This window comes from Trachemys scripta, chromosome 1, assembly GCF_013100865.1.
Source record: "Trachemys scripta elegans isolate TJP31775 chromosome 1, CAS_Tse_1.0, whole genome shotgun sequence".
Taxonomy (NCBI): Eukaryota; Metazoa; Chordata; order Testudines; family Emydidae; genus Trachemys; species Trachemys scripta.
The window spans coordinates 65,793,376-65,805,918 of NC_048298.1; the positions used below are offsets into that span (position 1 = coordinate 65,793,376).

The window sequence follows — 12,543 nt, forward strand, 5'->3', positions numbered from 1 at the left end:
TGTTATTATTTGATGTCCTTAGACCAGCTGCAGGTGGGTTACAAGGATTCTGAAAGCTACCCTTGCTTCTTCTGTACAGTTTCTTACTTTTTCCTTTCCTTTCCTTATGTTAAAGCCTTTGGGGCAAATTCTCAGTGATTTGCACTCAAAAGTGCATTCTAGTCAAAGAACAGCAGAACTCACAGCAAATGTACAGGCACAGGATTGTGACTGCATTCTTGGCCATAAGCAACTACTGTCACATTGGATATGTCAAACCTGTTAATGGTGGGAATTAAAATTCCATGTTCCCCTACCTATCAGCATATCTGTTGTCATCCTTTACATTCTCGAGATGTCTCACATGCAGACTGAGTTCCAAGGGATTCTTCCTGGGATTTGCTTGGATTCACTAGAGGTCACTCAGTCTCTGTTCCAGCATTGGCAGGAAGTTCGAGGCATTCCTTGGTTGCAGAGAAAGCTGTCTCTGTCCATCCTTCACTTGCTTGCAGTCTCTCTTCCCATGAGGTGCAAGTCTCCCATTTTTGTCAGGTTTACTGTATTCCAGCTGAAATCCCACCCAATTTAATTCCACTTATTTAAAACTGTATTTTTTCTATCGTTTCTGTATTAAACTAGAATAAGGCAAGATTTATACAGTGGGTTGGGAAAGGTCTGCATGTGCACAGCTTAGCTTTGGACATAAGAATCCAGATTTTCCAGTGAGTGGTAATTTTGGATGGCTAGTGTGAGACACCTTAAAGGGGCGTGATTTTCAGAGGAGAGATGTTCAGCACTTTCTAAAATCAGACCCTTTTAAAGTGTCTCAAGATGGGCACCCAAAATCCATAATCTCAAGAGAAAATCTTCATCGGTGTATCAAGCTCCTTTTTTAGCCTTTTCTGATCATGGAAATCATTTGCATATGGCCATCCACAGTCTTTGTGAATGCAGGAAATGTGGGGAAGGAGGTCTGAAGTTTCACTCCTTTTAGGGTTGGGTGGGATTTTCAGAAGTGCCTGAATGACTTAGGGGTCATTGGAACTTGTGCTTCTAAGTCACCTAAGTGCTTTTGAATATCCCACCCCGTCACTGTGTTTGCATTTTCTAGCTTGCCACATGAATATTTATCGCTTTCAGTTGTTAAAGCTGCTTTATTTTGATATGCAAGATCAAATGTCTAACTCTTACCTAGAAAGAAGGCTTCTCCTCGATCGATTTTTTTTTAAACCATTTATATCCTGTATTTATGAGTGGAAAGCGCCTATGCGTATAGATGCTTAATTCCTATTTAAACAGCTAGACAATTAATGGTCCTCTAGTTTAAAAAGTAAATGGTATTATGTGTTAGATACTAGTATTGCATCAATATACTAAACCAAAACTTTTTTTTTTTTTTTTTTTTTTTGGAAGGCTCTAAAAAAGGTTGGAAAATTTGTAAATATCCAAGAGGTAATGGATCAATGGACACTACAGATGGGTTACCCCGTTATCACCATCATGAGAAATGAAACTGCAGACAATATTGTAGTAATATCCCAAGAGCACTTTATTTATGACATTGATGCTAAAACCAGGGATCCTGACCTTGGAAACAACAGGTACATGTATTTTTCAATAAATATTCCTACTAAAAGTTGTAGTTGTTTAGCTGCTTCAGGCCAGTATTTTAAATCAGAAGTCCCTGCCAAAGTCACTTAGCTTTGCCTAGAATCAATGGCATAATATGGCCCTAACATTTTAATTTTATTAAAGATTATTCTTGTAAAAAAGATTAGAATTATATTAGCATAATAAACAACAAAAGAACGCTTTTTATTTGCACATTTGCATCTTTAGTGCTCTCTCTGGCTTTTTTCAATCTAGGGTACACATATATTCCTTGGCCTCTTCTTTTGGTTTTGTAGCACTCAGTGAAATGCACCAGCATGTGGCTAGAGTCTTCTGATATTGCATACTTCAGAGTGGCTTTCAAATATCAGTAGGGGTATTCTCTTATTTTGACTGAAAATTTTAATCAGCAGTCTTACAACAGCTTACATCAGCTTGTTCTGAAGCTCCCGATAGTCTGGTCATGTGTTAAGGAAAGACTAGACAACTAAAGATGAACATCTCATATGGTAGCCCTTGAAAAAGGAGAAGCCTTTGGAAGTGCTTAAAACACAGATACTGGCTATTTTTTAACAAAATACAGAGCTTACTGTCAGCATACTAGGTGAGGGGAAGGCATAGTTGACTCTAAGGGCTTGTGTAGATGAACAGTTGGTGCACGGCAAGCTGGGGAGTAAATCTATAGTGCAGTAGCCTGCTACACCCTAATTGTCTGTGTGGACCCTGCTGCTATTCAGTAAAAGTTCCCTAGGGTGCTTTGATCTATTCCTTTCTTAAATGGGAGTAGGTCAGTGTGCACCAGGGAACATTCAGTGTGCAGTAGCAGGTTCCACATGGAAGTGTGTGGCACACTAACATACTGTATATTTACACTCCAGCTTGCCATGCACTAGTGGGTTGTCTAGAGATGCCCAAAGTAATTTTTGTGCCTCCCCTGATCTTGGACGCAAACTAGACCTCAGGGCAAGTTAGAGCAGCCACATAGCTGCTGTAACTTATGATAGCTAGAACAGTCCCTTAGGGATTGGTCTTTCAGCTGGGATTGGTAGAGCACTTAGCTCTCTGGCCCCACCCCCAGTGGTTTGCATCATACTTCCCAGAAAGTCTCCTCCCTGATCCAAGCTAGTTCCAAGACACTCCTTGCACTGTTAATGCCAAAGGGGGCTGAAGTTAAGCTGGCTATGCTGGCTTTATACCACCCCAGGATTTCCAGACATTTCCTAATTAAGGCATCTTTAAGGTTGCTTTGCTGGGGCCAGGACCCGTCTGATCAGGTTGAAAGCAAACTGAAAACTATCTGCTAGGGTTGATGTCTATAGGACTGCCATTTAGTCTAAAAGCTGCTGTCTTCACCTCCTCTGGTTGAATGCACAAAGGTCACTCTCTGAATCTTGACTTGTCACAGGGAGGACAATAGAAGTCATCAAAAGGTAAAATTAGGTGCAGATATTCACTTGACATGTTTGGGTTTTATGGAACAATATTCCTGTTAGGGAGTTCATTAAAAAAAATACTGTAAATTTATTCTCCATTGTTTCATGTGCCATGGATGTTGTAGAACTCATACTTAAATATGGTACATAGTCAATTGTTGTTTCACTGGCTATGGGAGAGCACTCTCCCATCAACTTAGCATGTCTTCACCAGACCCACTAAATTGACACCACTGCATTGATTGCTGTGATATCAATTTAGCCAGTAGCCTAGACATGGCCTTTACCTATATATCATATTTATTTGTGTAGTGGTTTTTGTGTCATGGAAATCTATATATATAATTATGTATGTATTTATACATGTATACGTGTGTGTGTATATACATCCGCAGATAATGTGAGTGAATTTTATTACTCATGAAAACAATGTCTAATAGTGTTTAGATAACGTAAAACAAGTATAGTACTGAAAGCATTGTGCAAACTTCCCCATACATGTTTGTCAATGCATCTCAGTCTTAATTTGCAGTAACTCTGCTACTCCAGTCTATGAGCAAAGGCTACCAGCCACGCAGTGATTTTGTGTGGATGTGGATAGCTGAGGGTTAAAATTAGACCATTAATACACTTACTTTACTTTCATTTGTGACCTAAATTCAGACTTGAACTCAAATTGCTGAAGGTGAAAGGCTAGTGCACTAACCCTCTTTACACCTCCTTGCCTCTCCCCTGAGAGAATAGGCTCTGTGGTGAGTAAGTACTTGATGTTTGGATCCTCTTTTTTATTTCTTTTTTGCCCCGTTCCATTTTTTCCCTTTCTTCTGCTCCACCTTCTCATCCCCTTAAGCACAAATGGGGAAGAAGCCTATTGCAAAGTGAAAAATGTTATTGCTGAAAATACCTAGGTCAATCAGTTTGATGGCAGAGCCACGTCCTGCCACTTTTCAGTTAAAATTATGTGCAAATCCTATTGACATGAAGTCTAAGTCACAAAGAAAATGGGCCCATAAAAATTAAGTGAAAGGGACACATACATATTCCATTAGTCTTTCAAACTCATCTTCTTCCGAACAATATTAAAGTCACATAGGTTGGTTATACATTAGTGTCCAGAGTTTTATATCACTGATCATTTAATTAATTGTAATACTACACACTGACCATCATGGCCTGATGGAAACATCATTTGTGTGTCTTTTACATGTCCTTCTGTACTAGGGGTGGTCAAACTTACTAACCGTCTGAGCCGCATATGACAATCTTCAAAAGTTTGAGAGCCAGGGCGCTGAAGCCCTGACCCCCAGCAAGCGTGCCCTGCTGATCTGAAACCCCAAGCCCCAGCAGGCGCGCCCCGTGGGGCTGAAGCTGAAGCCCCCAGACACCCCCCCCCGCTGGGCAGAAGCCAGAAGTGACATGTGGGGTCACTTGCCCCCAGATTTTTGCCAGGCTTTGTTGGCCCCACTTGATCACATGGTGCCACCAAGCCACCTCTCTTGGAGAGGTGGATTAACTACTTTGATGGAAACCATTTCCATAGATGTAGGAAGCGTCTGCACTACAACAGCATAGCTGCAGTGCTGTAGCTGTGCCACTACAGCGGCTGTAGTTTAGACATGGCCTTAGAGTATTAGTCTTTGGGAATCCAGGTCCGGGGCTTTGATTCAGCATAGTATAGAGATAAGCATAGGTGGCGGGCAGCTAGGGCTAGAGGGGACTCAGCCCCCCATCTCCATTTCTGGCGGGTGGCGCCAGGGCAAAGAAGGGAACGGGGCAATGTAGGGGGAGGGCCCAGCCTCTGGGCTGGATTCCCAGCAGATGGAGCTAGATTCCTCAGTCCTGGCAGAGAGCACTGGGACAGGAGGTGGGGGAGAGGACCCTCAGGATAGGGGAGGTTGTCCTGAAGTGATTGTGTGGGGAAGGAGGGAGATCCTGAAGTAATTTAAGGGGAGGGTCCTGGTGGAAGGAGGGATGCTGAGGTGATTGGGGTGGGAAAGGAGAGTCCCAGGAAGAGGGGGGGATCCTGAGGCCCCACATCTGGTGGTACCGGAGGTAGAGTGGGTGAGACATTGCAAGGGAGGGCCCATCTGTGCATGGATGCACACGTCAGGTGATGCTGTGGCAGGTTTGAATTTGTGAGCATTAAGAGTCAACAGGCCACAACAGGGAGCCAGTCCCAGCCACATGGGACAGGAGCCCCGCTGCAGGGTGAGTGTGGGGTGGGCTCAGCACACTCTCCCTCACCCAAGAATTTTCAGCAGCTGCTTATGAAGATAAAGGCTAGCCACACTTCTCTAAAGCTCTGGGAGGTTAAGATCTCTGGTTGGGGCCCAGCTCTAGGTCCATTGACTCTCCTTTGCTTTAAAAAGACTCATTTTAGAATAGGTCTGGCCAGATGTATTTTGATAAATAAAAGAGAGAGCTGAAATATTTAAGAACCACAGTTTTGTAAAAATGTCTGTTCTGCTCTCTATGCCAAAGCACTTGTGTCATAATTAACTATTTAAGATGCAGTATAAAACACCACACTTAATTTTTTTTTCTCTAAAAATATATGCAGGACAATACAAAGCAACAAGCAGCGTTTCCAGGGGACTAAATGCCAAAGTGAATACTCTTGATACCCCTGGAAGTGGTTTTCTCTGAGTGCTGCCTAATCCAATACAGATGAGCATTTTTAAATTTTTGTTGTAGATAAGAAGTAGAGTGTATATATTTTTTTTTCATAGTCTAACACAAGACTCCACATATATACTATAATTAGAAGGGGGGGGAAAGTTGTGTTTTAAGGGCCAGATATTCAACATGTGACTTCTTTGTGTGCATACAATTTGACTTACGCAATTTTAAACACTATCACTGTGCATAAACACTACAGAATTCACACAATCCTGTTTCTATGCCCAAATGAACATTGATTTTACTGGACACCTAGCCCCGGAAGATATTTTATGTGGGAAATATTGAGAGAAAATAAGAAATGACAGACTCCTGGTCCGGGGGAATGCCACAGTATACAAGGCCCCAGTCAAAGTCCATTGAAGTCAATGGGAGTCTATTGATTTCAATGGGGTTTGGTCAGACCCATAATGACAGATAATGTTCTAATTTGAAGCTATCCCAGGAAAAGTCCGTAACTCCTACTTTATGTGCACAGGGCAGATTCTGCCCTTGAATAAGTACACAAAACTTCCGTTGACTCAGAGTCATATCTGCATATCCGAGAACAGAACATGTCCTGGCATTACAGGACTGCACAAAATGAGGAGATACTCCATATGACAGGGTTCAGTGGGTTTTCCTCATGACAGAGAGAACCATAATTTCAAGGCACTGAAAAGACATCTAGAATAATTCATCAGTACAGTAATGATTCACAAAAATATGAAAAATAATCTGCTGTCTAGAAAATGAACTAATCAATTCTGATGAAATCGATAAACCATTTTGGTTCTATATTGAAGGGGAGGCACAAACATGAAGCTCTCAGATATGGAGAGATTTTTTTCTTCTGAAAATACACAGAATTCGTCTCTTTAAAAATAGAGAAATAACTTCTTTACATTTAAAAATATATATTTGCTACTTTCTGACTGAGATGAAGGGCCAGGAACTATTCAGCCACAGTTCAGGTCCCAGTGGGAGTTCCTGGTGTCACTGTGCAAATGTACAGTGTTTTCTGCAGCCTGGGCACCATTTTGATAGTTCATATTTATTGTTTCATCATACATTATGGGAAGGGGAAATGCTTCTTACCTCCTCAAAAGAATATAGAAGGTCCTAAACATAGTAAAACCACCATGGTCCCACTGGCTGTGGGGAAGGATGCATGTCACACAGGGGGACTCTACACTCCATATAGGCTGCAAAGTTTGGCTCCATGGTGCCTCTGTGGGGATGCTGGGGGAAGGTTAGTGGCCTGGCCTGGTTAGGGATGTGATAACAGACCCAACACTGTGCAGATTCAGAGATCTAATACCACATATGCCCTATGTGGACTAGAGAGTGTCTTAGTAGCCACTCCACTTCAAGCTGTATGGTTGATTGGGGGATTTATTTCCCATTGAACCTCCTCTCAACTCCCTGCACAAAACTCATTTATTCAAGTCTTGCAAGAAAGGGGTAGCGCTTGCCCCCTTAGTAATGAGAAGTGAAATAATAAAAAAACATTGCCAGGTGTATCCCCATTTGTTATTTGTATGACACTTTGGGTGTATATACACACAAATACAGTTTTTCTTTACTAAATTATTTGCCTGTTGTAGACAACAACTGCCCCACTTCCAGAATAAAGGTTTAACTCACCCACTTTCCCATCTCTCTTTTGAGAGGAGCTCAAAAGATTGTTTTCTTTTTATGTCTTTCACCTTTATAGTATATGGCATATTAAGCATAAGTTATAATTGCGATTGCAAATAACTGTCTTGTCACCAAAGGGTGTGATTCTGCCACTCTTGCTTACATTGATTACTACCATGGACATTCAGCATGAATAAGAGTGGCAGAATTGAACTCTGAAGTAGTGGAATGTTATTGTATTCTGTATGGTATGCAAGAAATGAACAACATGGGATAAAAAAAATCAAAACTACTGCATATATATACAAATATCTGAAAAACTTTAAAAGTTTCTTTATTGGGTAAACCAGGGCTCTATCCTGGCTGCTCCAGCTGAAATGGAAAACTGTGCAGGGAGCCCCTTCCCATCACTTGTACACTCATGTTCGTTAGGGGACAAACATAATGCCAGTGGTTGTGCTCTTCCTGATTACGGAGGCAATCCACACCCCAGCTGTGTGGAGTGCATGCTACATGTTTAAGTAATAGATACAAGAGCTGCTTGTAATAGTGTTCCCAAACATCCTCTCAGGCCCATGCAGGCAGAATGCCTTCGGCCACTGCCACTAACTTGCCCAGTGCACACTCTGCCCAATATATCGCTTTGCCTCTAAAAGTCTCCTCAGCATTTTGTATCACTTTTATCTGTAGAAGTTCTTTTTTACATGTTACATTATGGAATCAGAATATAAAATGCCCTTACAGTCTGCTAATGTGTGCTCCTGCATTGATGTCACTTTTCAGCATGATTGCTGCTATGAGCAATGATGTCAGAAATGCCAGTTTTAATTTAACCTGTGATTTCCAAATGCATTTCACATTTTATACTTGGATTGCTTCCCACCATAGAAACTTTCAGCATTCTCTGATGTGCAGTGTGGCTGCAACTGTTACTGTTGTAGCGTGCCGAATACTAAAGAGGATAAAATTGGTATATTGTGTTATGGCTTTCTACACAGTGACAGCAGTCCCACACACTTAGAGAAGTTGGGCTGACAATGAAAAGTTTCTTCTCTTTTTTTATTATTGCTGTGGGCTATGTTGCTTTCCACATGTTTTCATGTACTAATTCTCAGGAATTATTGGGCACAACTAAGTTAATTAATCCACATATTCCTGATTTTAAAAAAAATCATGGAGGGAGAGGGTGGTGTGCTTGTGTGCGCAGAGATATGTTATAATTTGAAATGGGGTAAGTATGGAGTCAGGTGGGTAGTGTTTGTGGGGTGGAGCAGAACAATGAGGGAGGAGGAATTGAGAAGGATGGGTAGCTGTTTTGGGGAGTGGGGATAGGTCTTGGACGCTGGTGTAGAGCATTATAGATGTGGAACCCAGATAGTGGGACTCAGTCAGGAGATGAACAGTATGGCTGGCGCTGCTGCAGTGGCTGTTGTCTGAATGGAGGTGCATGCTGCTTTCTGTAATCAAAGGGTGGTGGGTAGTTCAGTGGTCCAGAAAAGAATGGAAATCCTTTGATATATCACCAATCCCTTGAAGTTCGAGGATGCTTGTCTTCCATTGAATGATAGACAATTATCGATGGTGGATCTGCAGGTGGCTAATGAGATTGATCCGGGATCCATAGATCTTGTCACTGTTGGGGCAAACGTTTCCCAGTGGAAGGGGTGGATCATGTTGAGTTGGGCTATGGTGCGTTCTTTCCTCCTTTCCCATTTTTCTGTTTCCTGTTGTCGTAGTTGCATCTCAAAATACTGGGATCCTTGCCACTAGGTCCTTCTCCATTTTGGTCAGTCAAGGGCTTGGGTTTCCCATGAGTTTATGTCAATATTGCACTTCTTCATATTGGCTTTAAGGGGGTCTTTGAAGCACATTTTTGCCCACTCCTTGTCTTATTGACCATGGCACAGTTGTGAGAACATTACCTGCTTTGAGAGTCAATTGTCTGGCATTTGAAGAATATGGCCAGCCCAACAGAGTTGGTGATGTATGAGCATAGCTTCAATGTTGGAGTTTTGGCTTGGGACAGAACACTGATGTTGGTGCGTTGGTCATCCCCCTTGATTCAGATGATTTTGCGGAGGCACTGTTGATGGTATCATTCATGAACCTTAAAGTGTCTACCGTATGTGAACCAGGTTTTGGCACCACACAGAATAGTAGGGATAACAATAGACTGGTACACCTTGCCTCTTCTTTATAATGACCCTGAGATTTTTGTTATGTCAGCAAAGAAACTATTGCCCCTTTTTTGGCTTTTCTAAAGAAACCAGCCAACTATTCTGTTGGACATCCAACATTACTATAGCATTACTATTAATCACAGATAAGAAATGTGAAGAATCATGTTTGCATGATAGTTTATAATCTCTGAATTTTTCCATAGAGGAATCTCAATTAGTTATTTGGTATAAGTTAAGGCATAGCAAGTATTCATCACAAATATGATTTTTTCTGAGTGAGATAAAGTACAATAATGTAGGATATGTAATTATAATGTAACGCTCAAGACAAATCTATATAATCCAAGCATAGCATAATTAGCTAGCTTCTAGTATTACATGCATCTCAACAGTTACTAAATTGTATTACTATATCAAGCAAGTCTCTCTGAATTATTCTGCAAATTGAATGTAGATACTAATGTGCTTCTGTATTATGCATTAAAGTGGTGCCACCAAAAACAAAGCGGCAGTACATTCCCTTTAATTGTGAATTTAACTACAACTTGAATTTAACTACTTTGAAAAATAATGGCCTAGTGTACCAATAATGGGTTTATTTGCATTAACACTCAATAGCATTCCCATTTTTCAAACATCTCTTCAAAATATTCATGAATGTGCGACATTATGCACTTTACAGTTCCATCACGTGTTTCCCACATCCAGTCCAATTTCAAATTTATCTCTACCTCATCCTCACAGGTTATTCCTTTAAATTCCTCTCATAGCCCTGAGAATCCCCACACTTTACGGATCTGCTATGAAGATAGGTCCTCTTGAGTAAAAAGATGGTTATGTGTTTGTCCTGCTTAAGCTTTTCAGCATCATGTGTGAGTTGAATAGCTTGATAGCTATAATGCTCCGTTTCCCCCAAATCTGAGCATGCTGCCTTAACAGCTGTCCTGTCCCTACAGGCATATGGTTGAGGGAGGAAGAACCAACTGGCTTGTTTTATGTCATTCCAGACTAGTCTCCTGGTCTTCAAGGACAGGTTCCAATTTTTCACTGGAATTGGTAGCTGAGAGCAGTATTCCTTTCTGCACCAGTTACACATATAAGCCATAACAAATGAGGAAAATAAGAGAGAAGCTTCCATCTCCTCTCACCCTCTCAACCCTCAAAAAATTAGGTAAAATAGAGGAAGAGGGGAATTCACCAGGGTCCTACAACTATACAGGTGAAGGCAAACAGCTGGAAGATACAGTGTGTGTCCCTCAGAGAAGGTGTTGATGAGAAACCTTGAGAGAAGAAACCACATATGACTGCCATGCATGGGCAGTAGTGGAAGAGCTGGCCCAGGTTTATAGCACAGTAAAGGGGAAAAAAGCTGGAATGAGGAAGCAGCCAAGCATATATGCCAATTAAGGGGTAATAGTACATATAGAATGGCACAAGCTGGACAATGGAAGAAGGTAGTTTACCAGACTTTTACTCATTAACATCCGCACTGTTCAAATCCTACGGAGAAACTGTGTTCTACTGGGACAGTGGCTCTCAACCCTTTCAGGAGTCTGATTTGTCTTGCATACCCCCAAATTTCACCTCACATTAAAACTACTTGCTTACAAAAACAGACATAAAAATACAAAAGTGTCACAGCACACTATTACTGAAAAATTGCTTACTTTCTCATTTTTACCCTATCATTATAAAATAAATCAATTGGAATATAAATCTGGTATTTACATTTCAATGTATAGTATATTGACAAGTCATTGTCAGTATGAAATTTTAGTTTATACTGACTTCGCCACTGCTTTTTATGTAGCCTGTTGTAAAACTAGGCAAATTTCTAGATGAGTTGCTGTACCCCTTGGAAGACCTCTGCATACTCTCAGGGGTACACGTGCCCCTGGTTGAGAACCACTGTACTGGGAAACAAATCCTCAAGGAGAAGGGATTTGGAGGGCTTGTGAAGTAGGCAGGTGTGAGAGATCTAAAACCCATGCCCTCTGAGGATCTGTGCACAGATATAAGATTCATTCTGCAAGATTGCTGTGCCTGTGTGCCACTCTTCTGGCCCACATCCTCACAGCGTGAATCCCCCCTGCTGCTTTTGCCTTTGCCTCCGTAGGAGCCATAGAGGAGACATCTCCTCACACATCAACTTGGCTACATGTGGGTTGACTAGAGAAGAGACAGGGAGTTCAACAGAGTCCCTACTTTTTCTCCCCTTCCTGCCCTCAAAACTTTGTGGGGCCCCAGCCGAGATCTGTCGTGACAGGTAAAGGAGAGGACCGATGCTGTACAAAAGGAGTGACCCTTTTCCCCAAGAGTTTTTCTGTAGAGAGTGCTCTCTGGCCCCATGTATTTGAATGGAACTCATTAATTTCAAGTGTTATAACAGGTCTCAGTTATAAGACTATCTGCTGTGTAGCCGCATCAACACGAAAATGTTTTTTGACATAAAAATTAAAATAAAGCTCTGAAATAGCTATATTATTAAATATTTTTGCTGAGATTTTTTGTACTTTGCTGTTATCCAAACCTTTGAGTAAAAGCATAACATTTACTTGAATAAAACAACACAGGATATTCAATCTATTTATATACAAAAAGTATAATCAGTTTAATATCTATTACATGACATTTCCTCTCAAAATATTGAGAATACATTTTTAAAAAGGCAGCCAAATTAGTATGTGACAGTGTTTTTTCTTTTGCTGTTTTACATTTATTATTGTCACTGCGCCTTGACATTGAGCGAGCTATTACAAGAGCAATATTTATATAATATATTTCATCTTTTCTCATATATTAGTGGGTCTTGCCTCTCATATAGCTTTGCTGCTTTTCTCTGAATTCTCTCCAGGTTTTCAATGTCTTTTTCATACGGTGGTATCCAAAACTGACTCTATTTTTAAAGGTCTGGTATTTCCCAGAGTAAATTAAGGCCAGATTTTAATATCCTTACTCAAACTGACTAGCACCTTATTGCATGAGTTTTCTCATTAATTTCAATGGGACCACTCATAGAGTAGGTTTGTATTCAAAATGAG

General features: G+C 41.0%; 1 protein-coding gene across 2 annotated transcripts in view; it reads left to right on the plus strand.

Moving 5' to 3' along the window:
• Positions 1-12,543, plus strand: part of TRHDE (thyrotropin releasing hormone degrading enzyme) — a 302,627-nt gene that overhangs the window by 209,373 nt on the left and 80,711 nt on the right. For both annotated transcript variants that reach the window (XR_004645855.1, XM_034771582.1), the window contains exon 9: positions 1,393-1,580. Coding sequence is in view for 1 of the 2 variants with exons in the window: in XM_034771582.1 (XP_034627473.1) it covers positions 1,393-1,580 (188 nt within the window). In the remaining variant the exon portion in view is untranslated. The remainder of the gene's footprint in view (positions 1-1,392; positions 1,581-12,543) is intronic.